The following is a 17,880-nucleotide window of genomic DNA, read 5'->3' on the forward strand; positions in this document are numbered from 1 at the left end:
CTTCCCTCTTGCATGATAAAGAACCACAAAATCGTATATGACGCACAAACACTTCCTAACACTGTGTACCTGTGTTTCCACCCACCCCCCTCACAAATCACAGAGCACTTCACCAAATCTCACGTTTGTTTTGTTTTCTCCGTTTTTTTTTTTAAAAAAACTCCTCTGCCTTACATACACTACTTTTTGTCACTGTCCTCTCCATCTAAGCACATGTTTTAATCTTTTAATTTTACTCTCTCTCTTTGTCTCCATGTACACGCTGACTACACTACTCTGTTGACTGATGAGTCCAACCAAACAGCATCTCTAACGTTCTGTCTCTTTTCTTTTTATGCGAGAACATCCCACACAGTGCCCTTAACTTCGCATGCACTACTCGTTCAATGACTTGCCCCTTTTCAATCTGTTTACCCAGTTTCACACAATCTGCTTTAATACCAAGTGACAAACTCATGTTCAGTACAAAAACACACACACACACACACACATGTAGCATCATCGAGAGCAACAAGTATGGTACAGCAACGACACTCACAACTCTTAAAGCTCCTGGACATTACTGAAGAAGGGGCTATTAGGGTTGAATTGAACATGCGTTGCCTCAAAGTTTTCACCCACAACCTCAAAACAATGCATTGCCATTTTTGCAGTTAGCCGCTTGTCGGGATCGGTCACCAGCAGTGATAGAACGAAACTAGCAAATTCAAGCGAATAGTTTCGCGCCAGGATGTCGTTCATCACCATGGCAGCAAAACCCTCCCGTTCGGCCTCCTCGTACATCAGACGCACCGTTTGTACCGTTACACGGGCTGTTGCAAGAGCATACAACACGCAACCGAGGCTCCACAAGTCGCTTGCTGTAGAGGTTTGACCAACCCAACACTCCGGTGCAATGTACGGTCGTGTGCCACCTCCTCGCCCCATCTTGCGGCGCCCCTCTAGCACAAAAGCAAGGCCAAAGTCCGTTACAACAATAGGAATGATATCTGCTGTAATTCTCGTTGGGCAACCACCGCGACTGGTGGACCGCGGTGACTTTCCCCTTTCCTTCGGCGTCTCGTCAAACACCTCAACTGCAACGGCAAGCGGAGAGGTAACGTCTTTCCCCTCCTTGCTTCCACCTTCCCTGTTGCAACCGTGATGAGATTTGCTGCCCCCATGCTCATGGCGAGAGCTCCCACTGCAGTCAAGGGGATTCCCACGAATAAGGATATTTTCGGGCTTAAGATCGCGGTGTACTATAGGCGGGCGCTGCGAGTGCAAGTGGTGAAGAACCGAAGAAAGTTGGTATGCAATTGAGAGTAGTTGCGGCTCCGTGAAGGGGTTTTCGCGCATCACAAACATGTCCTCCAGTTTCTTGTATATGTCATTCATACCACTGCCACAGTTACTAGTGGAAGCCGCACCTACTCTACGGTCGGGTGCTGCGGCTCGCCCACATGGCGATGAACCGCAAGAGTCTTCTCCACAAAACAACCTCGGCGCAGTGACTTTTGGAGGGAGAAGCGGGCTTTGACTGTTAGAGGAAATTAGACGCACCCCGTCCGAAGTATCCTCATCTCGTTTATTAAGTTTTTCTTCATATGCACATGCTGCTTGCAGCTTTTCCCTCTCTAGTTGGGAGCGAACCTTGGGGTTATGGGTAGCGGAGTGTCGCATAGCGTAACCACAGAGGTCACCAAGCGGATGATACTCCATGACAAGTCCTAGATAGCGGCTATGAGCTAGTCCTTGGTCCGGTGATGGCTGTGAAGAACGTTCCCTCACTTCAGCCACTGGTTTGAGTGGTGAGTGGCAGAGTGAAGCTGGAGGTACATTATCATTCGTTGGTAATATAACAACTCCATTTCCCATTGAGTATGGCTGTCTCCGCGGTGTTTGTGTGCCGTCCACCCTATGGTTGGTGTTAGTCACGGCACCAAGCGAGTGAGAACAAACATTGTTTCGGCCTCTTTCACTACATTGCACCTGCTGCCCCATCAGTGACGGTTGATATGTCGCCACTGTTTGCAAAGATGACACGCGACCCTCCCTTCCAATGTGGCCACCTAAAATACTAGAAGTGTCAATTTCTGCAGTCAACACTTTAGTTGAGCTATTCCTCTGGAGGCGAGCTGCACGCACGGCGTCTGCGACCGACTTCGGTTTGGACATCGCCGGCACCGAACAATGCGTAGGTGCGCAGGCGCATAAGTCCTCCGCCACAAAGTTGGTGTATTGCACACTTCCGGCGGCCGGTTGCACGTAATTGGGTAATGTGGGTGTTGGCGGTAATGCCGGTTGTGGACATCTGGCGACACCAGAAGCAGATATTGCGATATCGAAGTCCTTGTAGTGTATTCCACCCCGTGGAGCATAGCTTGTTCTCTTTGAAGTGGTAAGTGATTCGCCCTCCTGCTGTTGCTGCTCGCACTGGTCGTTGTTTTCGCCCTGTTGTTGTTGTTGAACTATAGGGGACGGCATTCGTTCCGTGGGTTGCGCAAAGTTGGGGTAGTGAACCACGATGGCTTGCTGTCGGGCTGGTGTAGTTAGCTGCGATGGTGTACCTACGGTCCTTACTGCTACAGTTGCCGAGTTCCCCTCTGCTCCAACAGCACTGGACGTGGTTAAACGGGTCGGTGCATTTGGCGGTGATGTTTCATGCACATCAGGAGGAGGCTGTGCGTGGTTTGAAGACCGTACACTTCCACAATGTGTTGACACCGAGGCAGCAGATGCTGATGGAGGAGGTGCAGTGGAGACCAGATTGTCCTCTTTACTCCGCTTGCCGATCGACGGTGGTGGCATATAAGACACTTCATCCGTACCTTTAGCCGTGTGTGATCTCGCAGGATCTGTGATATCGACCTTCTGAGGTTCAGCCAACGGTTTCTGACTTGCCGGCACTTCAGGTATATTACGTTTTTCTCCATGCGGTCCCGCAGGTGCACGCGGGATACCTGCATCCAACAGAGGTGCGTCGAGGCGCGAACAATTTATTTCCTTCGATGCAAACGCACAAGATCCTCGCTTCGGCTGAAAAACATATGGAGATGTCATCGCATGCGCCAAGAAGGCCTGTGGTGTTGAAGGAGATTCATTACCACCTGTAAACTCATAATTCATGAACATTTCCACAATTCGTATAATGTTTGGGTGGCCCTGCAGGGAGTTAATTGTTTCACACTCCCTTAGTGCGTCTAAGCGTTCTTTGTTATCTCTGCACACAAGGTATTTGAGAGCGAACTGCTGTTTGCTGCGTCTATGCTTGACCAAATATACAGACGAAAATGCACCTTCTCCAATACGTCGTACCACCTCGTAGCGCGAGTCCCGTGTAGTGTTCTTTACCACCATATCCATCTCTGTTCTGAAATTTGCACCATCCCCAGCAATTCTTAGATTCCGCGGAGTTGCAGCCGACCCACTTGCGGCTTCGGCAACTTTCCTCCTATGGCTTCTATCTGGTTCTGCCACGAACTGCCTTCTCCCGCCTGCCCTTTTGGGAGATATTCTGCTACCAATTGTCTTTCTCTCTTCCTTCGCAAGAAGATGTACAGTATAGTCCCCATCGGGTCCCCCAGCGGTTACAGGACGAGAAATTACCGTTGTTGTCACCACCACCACGATAAGACCAGCGAGGCAAGTGGTAAAGACGCCAATAGTGTACAGAAGTTTGCGGTTTAGACCTTCCTGGGGTTGCGGAGTCACCTCATGATGAATTCTGAACGGCGTGAAGGTGACCGGAGTATAGAGAAGAGACATTTCTACCGCTGCAGGGCAACCTCTGTCCACACAAGGGAGAGGTACAAAACCATTGGCAAAGCACACGAAAACACGCGTTGCCTCACCCATTGGGTAGAACACCGCCACCGTCGCTTCGTCCTCTTGCTGGAATACTTGTGCGTCCGTAGTCCCCGCCACGTTATCCGTACAGCGGACATTACTAGACAACCGCACAAATCCGCTGCGGGGTGGCCGCAAGGTGAGGTTAAGCGGGACACCAACGGGTATTACAGCACGCACCTCAGCTACGCTTGTGACCGCAACATCACTCGCACGGTAGAAGAGACGAGTGGAAGCCGTACCATCAGCATCGAAACCACCAATATTAAAGAACACCATGGTTGCACCAAGAAGTCCAGTTGAGAGTGGGAAAGCAAAGGGTGTTGATATCTCAGTTGGAAGTGGGCTTCTACCGCCAATCAGCGGTTCCCACATATCTGGGCTGCTATCATTTCCGTTGTTGGGATTTGTGTGGTTGAAAAGTTTCTCAATGTCGAGGCAATTGACGAAACTACTATTCATCATAACGCACAACCTACCGTTGAAGGCAAACATATGCCTTTTTTGAGGACTGGGAATGCTCAGTTCCATGTTACATGGCACACCAGGTATAAGAGACAAGGAAAGGGACGCACTAGTTTTGCTACTGTTGTCGTCATTTACAAGCGGATCACTTTCAACAAGCATAACAACCTGCACTGCGGGTGTAGGACACCACAAACCCACGGAAGATACTTCACCGGGATTGTCCGTCGCATTGACCCATTTGTGCCCCTCTGAGCACTCGCGAAACAGTTCCGATTCCCACTGCTCAAGGGGCCCGTCATGATGCACCTCACCACCGACAACATACATAAGTGCGTTATCAAGTGTGACGAGCGGGTTTCGCACTGCCGTTGTGAGGTTGAAGATATCGGGATGGTACTGCCGTTTCTGTGTATCATACACATCCACAGTACCAATAACTCCGCCCGTGTTCATATCAACTCCGCCCACGATGAAGAGTAAATGGCCATGTGAGGCGCATGTTGCGTTGGCACGAAGTACTGTGCCCGCTGGTACGCTGTCACCCACGCGCTCTTCCGCCTCTGCTCCCCTTGAGTCACTGACCCATGACTGTGTGAGAAAGTGATCCACAACTTTGGTCATATCATTAGAGAGTGCCCATATGCTCGCGTACTGCTCCCTAACCAACGGGGACTGCGGAAACCCATCCCTCTCAGGGTAGTAATAACTGCAGGCACCAACAACATATACGCCCGAATTGTTTTGGTCATCAATATCATCTACCCGTACTGCACTCGTGGGACCAGCCACCATAAGAGGTGTTGCATTCCCGTGTGCCCCACTACCAAGTCCTCGACCGCCCAGTTTGATGGGAAGTTCCATGTGCTGTGGCTCCGTTTGATCACTGGGGTCCACAATGTCAACGGCATTGACGCGCTGAGTACACGCAACATCTCTACAACCACCAATGATGACGAGGGAACCATTTAACCACACAACGGCACTGTATGCTCGACCAATCGCCATTTCCGAGTCAAACGGTACCCATGAATCATCAGAATCCTTCAATGTACCATTGGTCGCGCGCCTAAGAGTTGAAGATTCTGCCGCACCCAACAGATAAACAACATTTGCGCCAAACAAAACTGTTACAAAAGCTACAAACACCAACATACAGAACAATGGCCGCACAACCATTGTATATATATATATTTTTTTTTTATAACTTCTTTTATCCAAGTGTTTTTATGACTGTCTGTATGAAAGTTCGGATACAATTCGCCAGAAATCCGGGGACTAGCGGGTAGCAAATGTGGCAGTGACGCCAGAGCACCACGAACTGCTCTTCCCCCTCCTCCACTGCTACCAATAATGTAGTTGTACTGTAAACAATCACAACACAAATAAATAAGTAAATAAAGGGAAAGTTTGCACCATTAATGACAGGAAAAGTCAAGGAAGATATCAAGAAGGGAGTACGAGTAGTATGGGCGTTGCAAGTGATGGCAACAAAAAAATCAGAGGGAACAGAATGATTTCGTTCGCCACTTCCCTTTTCTACAACTGTGACCGTGCATATTAGTGGAAGGTACATCAGGGAGGGGGAAAAGGATTGACTGATATTACTGAAGAATAAAAAGTTATATATATTTACGGAGAGGGGGGGGGGGGGAGAACAGGAAAAACAATTAGCGGATGGAAAAGGTGGGCTTACTGTACTCATATATCCGTTCTCCACTTTTTTCATTTTTTTAAATCAAAGCACCAAATCGGAAAACTCGGACGGACACTGCTATATACCGCAGTAAGGAACTAAAACAAAATGCGTACAGAAACAATAAATTATATATACGACCGTAAGATAGTTTGAATCTATCTTTGAAACTCTTGTTACACAACTTTCTCCTTGTACGCTAACATCAACTGAGACACACCTATATCCACACACATACACACGCACAAGCAAGCAAACGAACACACATATATATATATATATATATATATATATATACATATATAATAGTGGTGGTAATGAACAAAATAGAGTCCAACAGCTGAAGACACGGAATAGTTCAATAACGTAATAAAAAAAAGAAGCAAGCAAATAGAAAAAAAGTTGAAAGGGCGCTAACCGCAACGACCGCAAGGATGGGGTAGTTCCCCGTTTACAGGTTTAGAGGACCGGCAGTAGAAACGCAACCCCTAATGAATAAAATATGTCCCGCCAACAAACCGTTGCACGACAAAGATTAACCGAAGTAAACACCATACTACTTTTCATTCCCGCGAGTCTTGCATCATACCATTCGCCAGTATAGTCGTGATGCTTACGGAACGGCTGCAGCAGCGCCATGCAGGTGGTACATCACTGCTAACGATCCAACCCTTCACCAGTTGTCACCTTTCCCCCTTTCCCCCTTTCCCCAATTTCGTCCTCGTACCTTCCTTACTAACTACTTCCAGCTGATCAATTATCAGACTCTCATTTCTTCCTCTTTCTGCTTTCTTTACAATCCTCACTGTTCTCTCCTCACCTGCTAGCTAATAAAGAATAAATACCATCTTTATTTCGACACCAGTGACCCTCAAACGTTTTTGGAAACTGTCAGTGGCACCGGAGATTCCCTTTTCGATGAATTAAGAGAAGTTGCAACAAGTGAAGGAGACTCTCGTGCAATAAAAAATTCGCACTGCTCACCCTCCTCTGCGACAGTTTCGAAATACTGTTGGAGCACCTGCAATCGGCGCCTCCTTCTACCATTTGGGGAGCCTAGTTTGTGTGCCCGAGCAACCGGAGGAACGTCCATCGTATTATGGTGCTCCTGTCGCATGCCCTGGCTTGAATCAGCGTGTGATCCATGGGAGAAACTAGTAATGGGAGGCATATTTTGTGACTCTACCGCTTGTGGTGGGGGACTATTTAGTCCGAATCCTTCACCTGCCCCTCCAGACGGTGTAACAACTTCAACTGTGGCCCCACTGCGGTGCGTAGAGAAACTTGTAGATTTCAGCGTCCCGCAGACTACATCAGATCCTTGACCACTTACCGGTGCCCTCGATTCACCTCCGTATCCGCTGACTTCCTCAGACGTCGCAGCCACCAACTGTTTATAGGAATCGTCCTGCATTATTCCACCTTCTGCTCCATTTCCTTCCTCATCACTGCATCCACTCGCAACATCATCGTCCCCCTTATACACCGTAACCATCGCAGCCTCTTCCGTCAGGCCATCCGTACCCTTACGACGCCTGCGAATAAATCTCAGCGCTTCCTCAGCACTTGGCCGGCGAGCTGGATCTGGCTCCAAAAGATAAACAATGAAGGCCGCAAGTGCCATACTATACCCGTATACCTGTGTTAATTCTTCCAGCAACTTCTTTTTGAAGTCTGGTTTGTTGGACTCGCTAAACATAACTTTTACATTGTCACTTTCTACGCGCTTTGCGCATACGGCGTAAAGAATGCACCCGGTGGCCCAAATATCCACCTTTGTGGAGTAGTGTCGCTGCCAACACTCCGGTGCCACATACGGCAGCGAACCGACGCCCGTTTCGCAGAAGGTCTTGTCCATCACACGCGAAAGTCCAAAGTCTGTCACAACAATGCGCAGCGTCTCCTCTGAGGCGCCGGTGCCGATTCTTCCGCTGCTGTTCTTCGAACTCCAATCTACCCTGTCATATCTATCCCGGTTCCTCCCCCTTTTCACAGCAGGCGACGAATCGAGAAGAATGTTTTCTGGCTTTAAGTCACGGTGAATGATTGGCGGTTTTTGTTGGTGCATGAACTGAAGAACCGTTAGTATCTGAAATGCAATGCTCACCACTGTCTTTTCAGGAATCTTTGGTTCTGACTTTTGTTGCCGCACCCACATACCCAAGTCCCCCCTCTCATGATAAGCCATTACAAGTGATAAGTACCGCTCCCCCGCCTGGGGGCGGTGTGATGGTACGTGGGATTCTGATTCATCACCGCTGCCTACACGGTGAATGCGAGTGGGATCGTGTAGCAGCAGCTCACCGCGACACTGACGTCGATACGCGCCTTTCCTCCCATCGACGCCGTCGGAGGTCGGTAGATGGGTATCAAACCGATAGGACATGAACATGTCAACGAGGCATATCACATTTGGGTGCCCTTGAAGGGTGTAAGCGACCTCACACTCTCGCATGGCCTCGTGACGATCCATGTCATCGGCACATTGAACGTACTTCAATGCGAATCGTTCTCCATCCATCACTCGTTCCACAAGGTACACTACGGAGAATCCACCCCTACCGAGGCGGCGCAGTACCCGGTATTTTCCATCCAGCAAACTTTGTTTCTGGTGCACCGGAAGAGCAGCACCTGGACCGAAACCTCGGCGATGTCTGCTCTTATCATCATTTTCGTCATCGTAGTCACCAGATTCGTCCTCCGAGAAACATCCTTCGACTACAGTCACATCAACTTCCTTACCATGTTTGTGCCTTATAGCATAACTTATCATGCTAGCACTCCACAGCACTAAACTCACACCACATCCTACTGCCACACCAACAAGGTAAAGTGGTTCAACAGCTGGTGGCGGCACCGGCTGAGGACCTGGTGGATCCGGTACCCAATGAGTTACAGGGGAAAGAACAAATGGGTCGTTTGCATTTAGTGGTCGGTAGAAACCAGTAGTACACGGTCCTTGATGCGCATCCATCGCGCCCAGCGGTACGTGTGGCGCCCTTAACATTGATGAGGATGATTCATGCACCCCCCTCTCGTTACACCGCTGGACGGTGGCCGCTCCAGTGGAGAAGCAGACATAAACAAACAACTGCTCGTAAAACACATTATCTGTATCATTACCGAAACTTCTTTGCGTTGGTCGGGGATGAAACACAAATTCATCTCGATGTGTGGTGCTGGTGTTTATGTAAGGAGTGGTGATATTATGTATACCGTTTATGAGGGAGCCAGTGAGAGTGATCGGACCCACGGCAACGGTGTTCACGACCGCGGAGACGTTCTTGCCCGGGTCAGTCATATTTACCACGTAGGGCCAAGTATTGGCGAATGACAAATTCCCCAAGTTTAACAATACAGAGTTGCACGCAGGTGAATCGGACAGCCGCAACAAACATGTTGATGATGTTAGATTGCCGCTCACTTCCCCTGTAGCATTGATGCCCTGACAGGCAGTTGAAATCTGTTCCGACAAAAGGATTGCAAACGTGAAATTATACCACAGTGGCTTATACCCGTTTACGTGCACTGTCCAGTTTCCGTCTTTATTTGGCAAGTCCGCCGGAGGAGGCGTTGGTTGATCGTGCATTGTTGCATCAGCTGTTGGTTGCTCCTCGTCATGAAATGGGTCGTCGAGAACACTCTGCCTCGTATGTGATATACTGTCCACCTCTGTCGCATCTCCTTTCGAAAAATTTGCCTCTACTATTTGGTCTCCTCCCCCACCGCGCGCTATTCCTAACATTTGCCTGTGTGTCGCGTCATCTGCCACTGAAATGTAGTTAAATCCCTGCACCGTCACATCAGCATGACCGTCTGCAACATGCACGTTACCGGTGAAGAGATCGCGTGAAATACCCGTCCCATCCGGTGGGGGTATTTGCCCGCCTATGAGATAGAGTGACATGCCGTCGGCATTTGGTACGGAAGCAATAACGGCGTTGGTACGCAGCGGTGCAAAACCAATCATCACATCTGTCGCGTCACTGCCCGGCCCTGAGAGGTCCACCCATGACTCCAGTCGATCGAAAGAACGTCGATATGTTGCCGCAATCATTGCCAACGTTCGATTGTATATCATGAGCTGCGGCGACAACCAGTCTAACAACTCAGAGTCGAACTGACCAACATCTGCCGTGAAGTATGTGGGGTCCACAACATACACGTTGTCGTTGTATTCTGGCCAGCCTCTGTAGTCACGGCAGCCGCCTCCAATAAACACAAGCTCACTGTTGTCTACCACGCCCGGTGTAATAAGTGAGGTGCCCAACCCCCAACCAGCGTCGACAAATTGTCCAGTAACTGTGTTGAACTGTGAAACGGACGTCATGGGGTTACCATCTATTAACGATACACCACCTACGATATAAATTGTACCATTGCCATTCCCCACACAACTAGCGTTGAAGCGAAGTGTTGCGGTGTCGGGAATCGAAATGTGTTGTATATCCATTGAGAGATCATCCACTGGAGGGAACTGCTGTTGGTACAACCTAATCACTTGGACAGATCGAAGAGTTGCATTGATTGTTTGCCCGCGACCAGGACGAACACCATAGGGAAGCATAGTACAGAAGCCAATAACGTACACTGTCGATCCCAGCCGAACTGCGTTTGATGTTCCGACAGCCGGAAAGTGCAACTTCGCCGGCACGCGCACGTCCCCTTTGGTTCTCCCGTGAAAAGTTTCACTACCACTACCGTCGTGTGCAAATGTTGCATTATCTTGAAACATCATGGGTGTCACAAATGTCTCGGTAGTTATATCCAAAGCACTGATCGTGGTAAGTGCGTAATACCGGACGAAGTTCTCTGCCGATGTGAAGGGCCGAACGAGCCGGGTACCTCCAACGATAAGAACATAACGACCCATCGATACCGCTGACGGCAAAATACCCGTTGCGTTGAGGCTGGCTTTGCTTGGACTCCATCCCGTAAAGGTAACAGTTGTTTGGTCGGTGTCATCGTCAAGGAGAGATGATACCGCTTGAACGGCATTGGCAGATTCGTGACGACGCGCAGGCGTGGCCCTCACTGGCGCTGCTAAGGAATAACGGGATGTGAGGGAGAGGAGCAGCAGAGCCCATATCCTAAGAAAAAGGCAATATCTAACCAACACCATGCGTCCTCCTGGCGTTGTGGTCATGACCACTTCCTCCCCGTCTCCTTTCCTGCTCCAGGTAGCTGTCAAATGATTACAAATGCAATCACAGACGCCAACGCGAAGTAATAGAGGAAAGCGGTGGTAATGACTATTATTAGTACCAATGGTAGAAGAAAATGGAACACTAAAGGAAAAAAAAAAAAGAAAACTGTCCGTCAGACAGCCAAGGCGCGCGTATGTACCCTGCTACTACTAATGCTTCTGCTGACGCGCCACGCTGTTAACAGGCACCCTAAGGAGCCTTGACGTAAGAAGTGACGTAGCAAAAAAAAAAAAAATGGAGTTAAAAGTGGAAGTGGCATATGTGTGGGGTAAATTAATAACTTTAGTGTTGAAAATATAACGGAGACAGCACCGTTCTTCTACAATAATGATATATATATATATATTTTAATTTTGAACCTTTGCGTTATATTATGGCGCGTTACTCTTACCCGGCTCCTCTTTTAGAATGCATTCACGTGGAGAGCGAAAGGGTAAAAACATATAAGCAAAGAAACACTTTTTAACGGAGGGAGTAAATCAAGGTTAACACGGGAACAAACGAGTAGGAAAAAATGGGAACTTTAGTTAAAACGATCTCAGAACAAATCAGAACACCCACTAACTCTCAAGGGGGACGAACAAGAGCGAAATGATGGGGAAACGGACCGGTGCCCTCTTCTACATTTTTAAAAAATTGTGGTGGAACTCACATGCGGGTCTGAGCAACGGGAAGTCATTAGTGCCGTTGTCGCTCCTTCTCTTACTTGCATTTTTTTTTCTTTACCACGTCCCTCCCCCTTTTTTTTTCCTCCAAGTAATGTGACTGAAATGAATAGAAAAGCGAAATAAGTGCTTGGAAACGTGTAAACTGCCACAAACAAACGCGCAAAAAAGGAAAATACAGAAACCAGCATCCCCTACACTCAAGATGGTTCTGCCATCCTGCAGCACAACACAAAGTAAGAGTGACAACGTTCTTCTTCTTTAAAAAAAAAAATGATTGTCCCTTATTTTAACTGATGGAGAGCCCACACCAACCAAAAACAACACTACATAATATTATCATGCTGAAGCGCATATGGGAGACTTGCAGACGATAATGTGCGAGATAATTGCGCGAAGTCCGCGGAAAAGGTCGAAGAGGAAAGGAAGGGGAAATATGGAGGCCAGACAGCGAAGAAAAACAAAAGGGAAGGGTTGTGGGGACAAGCAAAAAAAAAAAACAGAATAAAAACTCGCGAAGAACTACATGTAGAGTGAACAGTGAAGAGAAGAGACACTTCAACAGAAGGAGTACAAAACAACACTGGTACCAAATGTTTGCGAGGAAACGTGGCTCACAAACTTGTTACCGAGCATATTTCTGGAACTCATTGGTTTATTTTCTGTTGAAGGTGCAATGAATTTAGAATGACATGAAAAAGAAAAAAAAAGTTTTCTCGCCCCCCCCCCAACATCCCTCCTCTTTCCCCTCTTAGTATCTTTCCCCATTTTATTTCCTTCCCCTAGACTTTTTCATGCGGATAAATTAGCTCAGACACCACACACACACACACACACACACACACACACACACCGTACATACCGCCTTCCCTTCTTCACATTATCCACACTGTTATAATCGCTATAGTTTCTTTCCTACTCGTCTCTCATATCTTTTCCTGACGGTCTGCTCCCTCCTTTCCTTAACTTCAACACAAACATTGTTACTATTATAATCACCATTATTTTTTTTTTCCTCGCTTTGCTTGCAGTGCACACTCAATTCCGCACATAAGTGTCTACATGCACACACCATCTCACGCAGGTACGGTTGGCCTCATTCCCAACGGAAGGAAACTCAACCCGACAAAAACGTAAGAGAGAGAGAGAGAGAGAGAGAGAGAGAAAAAAAAGAAGACATTACTTTTCAAAGAGCGTGGTGAGAGAATTTTCTGTATGAAGTTTCTCAATGGCCCGTGCAAGCAACGGAGCAATAGGCAACACGCGCAGTCTCCTGGCGATGTGAGGATTTTTAAAGACCTCGTCGTGCTCTACGCTATCCGTAACCACAATAAGATCGATAGGACTTTCTATGAGCCGCTCAACCGCGCGACCTGATATGATGAAGTGCGTTGCGATAAGTATGATACGACTGGCACCTTCCTCCCGCAACTTGCAGGCAGTTTGACATATTTCAGTAGCTTCGTCAACAGAGGTATCTACAACAATGCACAGTTTCCCTTGTACATCTCCAACAAGGTCAATACCTTCAGAGGTGATCGTGGTATCGCCATCATCTTGGATGGCGCAAATTCCCTGCTCCTGCTGTAGCAGCGCCTGCTCGAAGGCGCGTGTGCTCCCTACATTCGCACCGCAATGGTTTATGTTGAGCACAGTATCCTGGAGCCCCCGATAAACCTGGCGCCTTACCGCTGTGCACAGTGGAACGAACTGCTCATCGGGGGAGAGTTTTTTGTACTGCATTAGCGCGTCTGCGAAATTCTTTGCACGATGAACACCGGCTCCATTGGGTGCCACGACGGTAATATTCCTGAAGTCGTGCCCTTCAGCGGTCAGCTGGTTCGCAATGTACTGAACGAACTCATACCGCGCTGATATCAGCTCAAGTGGAACGGAAAACATTCCTTCTACCTGATCGATGGGCATGTCAACAGTTATTACGTGTTGGCAGCCCATACTCTCCAATATCTCCGCCACTGCAGCCATGGAAGAAACACTTTCAGTAAAGGAAATATAGGGAATAACAGCCGTAATACGCGCCGCAGAACTTGCCCTTGCCGCATGTATCATGAGAGCAAGTTCCATTAAAGTACCGGAGTGGGACAGACCCACACGATCGCACCTCACCAGTGACTGAAGCACAAACAAATCGTCGCCGCGAACGGAACGTGGGAGCACCACGTTCACTTCTCCATTTGGATATTGACCGCAACACGGTGGGTAACGGTTGCATTGAAGCACTTCGCATATCATCTTCTCGCAAAAGAGGCTTGTGCTTCCTGGAAGAATGCAGACGGCAAAATCACCGTGTCTCTCCTGGTGTGGGAGCCGAAGTGTGAAGAAGAAAGTGTCGCTGTGCGGGAGAATGCGGCGGACATTTACCCCCGCTCGGTGCTCATATCGTGTAAGGACCTCTACTGTCTCTTCATATGTTAGGCGAAAGACGGTGCCGTAAAATGCAATGAGGTCGAGGGCAACACGTCGCAGGTCATTTGCCGGCTGCGATATTGTACTACAGCTGATAACCTTATCAACCATCAGCAGATGCTTTTGTAGCTTCAGACTGTCACGGGCGCAGCGCTGCATGAACTTCTTCAGAATTTTACGCAAAGCGGCCAGATTCAGAGCCCTGTATTGCAATATGGCCTGAGTTTTCACGTAGAGCTTCGGGATGTGTTCCTCGGGGCGTGCCCGGATCTCCTCTTCACTCATATTCTTTAGTTCTTCCACACCTGCCAGGAGATCCGCCTCGAGACACTGTTGGTATTGCTTAACCTTTGTGAACGACAGCTGGATATCTTTGAAGAATTTCACCTCCAGTTCGGAACGTCTTTTCAGAAGTTCATCCAAAGAGCGTTTAGGGCGAAGGGAACTCCCCCCTGTTTGTGGCAATTTCATAGCCTCCGGTTGGTTAGCGAAGACATCTTCAGTTTCCGAAGCAGTGCTTGTGTCCGCCGCAGCCGCTCTCGCTTCAATCTCACGAACTCGTTCGATTTCTTTGCACAGTTGTTCCAACTCCTTCGCGATTGGTTTCAGTTCAAAGTAAGCGACATAATTGTTGAGCGTGAAATCTGTATTGTACTCCGAAAGAAGGCGGCGGTGGAAGGCTTGCCCTTCAGAGCGACCCTTTCCTGTGCGCATGCGGTTCCTATTTTGTGTTATGTTATGTTTTTATTTTGTTTTATTTTATTGAATATATCCTCGCTTTCTCTGCCTTTTTCCTCCCTCTCGGGCGTCTACGTGTCGCGAATTTGAGAGATAATTGCTCCAGTTTTTACCCAGGGTTTTATGTTAAATTTCTTTGCCACGTTATTCCTTCCTCTCGTTGTTGGCTTCCCTCCGCTTAAATAAAAGAATGTCAATTGCAAAAACATAGATGGTGAGCAAATAAAACAAAGCAAAACAAAAGAAAACGGAAACAAAGCGGTTGCGGGGTGGATGGTTAAAAAAAAAAAACGTGTTGGCGCCCTTCATTCCCTTATTGCCATCATGATGTGCATAATTTAAGACACCTCATATCGGTTAGAAAAAAACATAATTGTACACGTATCAAACCGGAGGAAGAGAAGGACGGTGTATTTTTGTTATTGACTCTGAGAAAAGGGAAGAAAAAGAATGGAATAACGACTCATTTATTTTCTTCTCTTTTTCTCAGAGTCAATAACAAAAGTAAAAGTATATTGAACCAGTTTCTCCACCATGGGCCCACATGTTGTATCACATGACTACAAAGAAAAAAAAAAGTCTGGAATGGAAATAATACAAAAATATTTAAAAAAAATGACAACAATCTAAAAACTCAAACAATTCCACAGTAAAGCAAAGATACTGCAATGTGAAGATATGTGCCCCCAAACTCAATATATATATATATATATATATATATGTATATGATACCAATGAAGAAATCAAAGATATGTTTACGACGTGGGGAACCCCAGTGAGGTAATAATGTTATCGTGATGAGAAAAAAAGGACAGAAAAAGAAACGGTAGTAGTTGTGAGGAATTATGGAAGTAAAAGTGGCCCTCATAACTACGAAGGCAGCCCTGTTAGGCTATAATAAGCAAACCTGATGATTCACAAAAAAAAAAAACTGGAAATAAAATGTATACTTGGTGTACGCGCGCGACTGACAAAAAGTACATGGCATGTGGAAACGCTGTTCTCCCTTCATTGTGATTGACGTGCGATTCCCCAGAAGTCAGGCAGTGAGTTATGTATGGTACGAGCAACTTTACTACTTCCCTGCTTCCCGTTCGTGCTTTCTTTGCCTTGTTCCTTCTTTATTGAATACAATGCGTTGTGACAAAAACCTTGGCGAATAACAGACTCCCGCAACACGGATCTTGCGTACTCACCGTAATAATCAATTGGTGTTTGCCGCTCTGCACTGTTTTTGCAATCTCCCGTGGGCACCTCAGTAACCCAAAGACCAAGCGCCTCTAATGCGTGGGACTGATCATTACCCGTCACTTTAGAATTGCTGCTGCTGCTGCTGTTGCCGCCGCTAATGTAATGTTCGGCGTTTCTGAAACAAGGGCCCGCAGTGAGTGAAGGTAGTCTATGCAGAAGTTCTAGTTGTTTCTGTACGGTGCAATGATACAATGCAGATGCCTGCATTTCAGCCGTAGGTGAACGTTCTCTTTTCCACGTTATCCCTACCATTGGGCTTGTTGATTGGCCGGTAGTACTGACCTTTTCATTGCTTGACATGTTTCTGTGTGTGTCTCGTAGAGTTTTTCTCACCAGCGTCATATGAAAGGACGCGTGTATACGGGGAAACGTATGAGAAGAATCAACGAAGGCAAGGGAGGGGGAAAAAAACACCGCAAAGGTTATGAAGGTACAAGAAAATGAACAGATAAGAAAATCAAACGAAAAAGAAAAACATACAAACATGGTCCTTTTCCTCCTTTTTCTCTAACGTACAATTACAAACGCACAAATATAAGTGAAGTGGGTTAGCATTACAATCACATGGTTAGTTCGCATTCTATAGGAAGTAAACTCTTCGCATGGGAAGCGTACATACTTGCTTGTTCCCTCACGGCGGAAGCATCAATGTCAGAGAAGCAGATGCCTTATTATAAATCCCCTGCTCAGGGAGGTCTAAAGAAACACTAGTGAAGGCACCGGCCCAACCAACGACATCCGATCCACCCTTATCTTCTGGAAGCACAAAAAATTTGCGTGGCATCAACAACATCGGTGTTGTGTTTGCTCTGGAGCATCCAAATGGGGGACACACTCCAAGCCGAACCCGCAATGGTTGCATGGTGTTCAGGTCGTGAAAGAATCCTTCCTGGTCATTCCTTAGGTTTGTGCTACGTTCACGGATGCTCCAGTTCGTGTTACTGTGGCGGATTTCCATTGAGCTCCGCCGGGCTCCCGGCCCGACCGCGTCTTCCCCTAAATCTTGCTCTGCCTCAGTTTCATCGACATTACGAGGCGAACGCTCGGGAGTTGCGCTGCGGGTGCGCTTCCGTGATATTTGCGGTGATATTTGCGCATCGCCCCTCGAGCTCCGTTGCCGCTCAGTACCTTCCCTTCCTTCTTCCTCTTCCTCTTCGTATCGTAGCTCCGATATTGCTGACAGGTTTTCCTCTCCCAACATTTCTGTGCCATCGTTTGTGGGTTCCTTATCGCCTCTCCTACGAAGTTGTTTTTTCGGCCCCATCTAGTCACGCGGCTTGTAGGAATCAAAAATAGAGGGTTACCGTTTTCTAGACGGGTATCTGCCACTACGTTAGATGATGGTAGAAAAGTTTGTGTGCTCGTTAGAGGGTTACTTTACACGCCCTTTTTTTCTATTTAACAATATACCACACAGCACTAAAAGGAAGTGGCAGAGGAGAGTTGTCAAAGCAACAAATATACGTTTTTTAAAAAAAAAAACGTACACACGCATAAACAAACAGGAAGAGAGACAAAACAGAGGGATAAGGAAAATAAAACCGAACGGGAGACGCAACGGTAGCCGACAGCGACGTGCAATGGAGCATCTCCATGTTATCAA

At 47.5% G+C, this 17,880-nt stretch overlaps 6 protein-coding genes across 6 annotated transcripts; all 6 read right to left on the reverse strand.

The window, feature by feature from the left end:
• Window positions 1–543: 543 nt before the first annotated feature.
• Window positions 544–5,472, reverse strand: TbgDal_V4390 (protein kinase, putative; the record flags this gene model as incomplete). The annotated part of the gene is made up of 1 exon (XM_011775285.1): window positions 544–5,472. One exon carries the CDS (start codon window positions 5,470–5,472, stop codon window positions 544–546), a length of 4,929 nt encoding a protein of 1,642 aa, XP_011773587.1.
• A 34-nt stretch (window positions 5,473–5,506) lies between these two features.
• On the reverse strand, window positions 5,507–5,869 carry TbgDal_V4400 (hypothetical protein, unlikely; the record flags this gene model as incomplete). The annotated part of the gene is made up of 1 exon (XM_011775286.1): window positions 5,507–5,869. The coding sequence occupies one exon, from the start codon at window positions 5,867–5,869 to the stop codon at window positions 5,507–5,509; it is 363 nt and encodes a 120-aa protein (XP_011773588.1).
• Window positions 5,870–6,860: 991 nt separating this feature from the next.
• Window positions 6,861–11,135, reverse strand: TbgDal_V4410 (protein kinase, putative; the record flags this gene model as incomplete). Its single annotated transcript, XM_011775287.1, has 1 exon — window positions 6,861–11,135. The coding sequence occupies one exon, from the start codon at window positions 11,133–11,135 to the stop codon at window positions 6,861–6,863; it is 4,275 nt and encodes a 1,424-aa protein (XP_011773589.1).
• A 1,905-nt stretch (window positions 11,136–13,040) lies between these two features.
• TbgDal_V4420 (ribose-phosphate pyrophosphokinase, putative) lies at window positions 13,041–15,002 on the reverse strand (the record flags this gene model as incomplete). The annotated part of the gene is made up of 1 exon (XM_011775288.1): window positions 13,041–15,002. The coding sequence occupies one exon, from the start codon at window positions 15,000–15,002 to the stop codon at window positions 13,041–13,043; it is 1,962 nt and encodes a 653-aa protein (XP_011773590.1).
• Window positions 15,003–16,034: 1,032 nt separating this feature from the next.
• TbgDal_V4430 (hypothetical protein, conserved) lies at window positions 16,035–16,763 on the reverse strand (the record flags this gene model as incomplete). Its single annotated transcript, XM_011775289.1, has 1 exon — window positions 16,035–16,763. One exon carries the CDS (start codon window positions 16,761–16,763, stop codon window positions 16,035–16,037), a length of 729 nt encoding a protein of 242 aa, XP_011773591.1.
• Window positions 16,764–16,908: 145 nt separating this feature from the next.
• Window positions 16,909–17,541, reverse strand: TbgDal_V4440 (hypothetical protein, conserved; the record flags this gene model as incomplete). The annotated part of the gene is made up of 1 exon (XM_011775290.1): window positions 16,909–17,541. The coding sequence occupies one exon, from the start codon at window positions 17,539–17,541 to the stop codon at window positions 16,909–16,911; it is 633 nt and encodes a 210-aa protein (XP_011773592.1).
• Between the last annotated feature and the right edge of the window lie 339 nt (window positions 17,542–17,880).

Source organism: Trypanosoma brucei, chromosome 5 (assembly GCF_000210295.1).
Source record: "Trypanosoma brucei gambiense DAL972 chromosome 5, complete sequence".
In the NCBI taxonomy this organism is placed as follows: domain Eukaryota; phylum Euglenozoa; class Kinetoplastea; order Trypanosomatida; family Trypanosomatidae; genus Trypanosoma; species Trypanosoma brucei.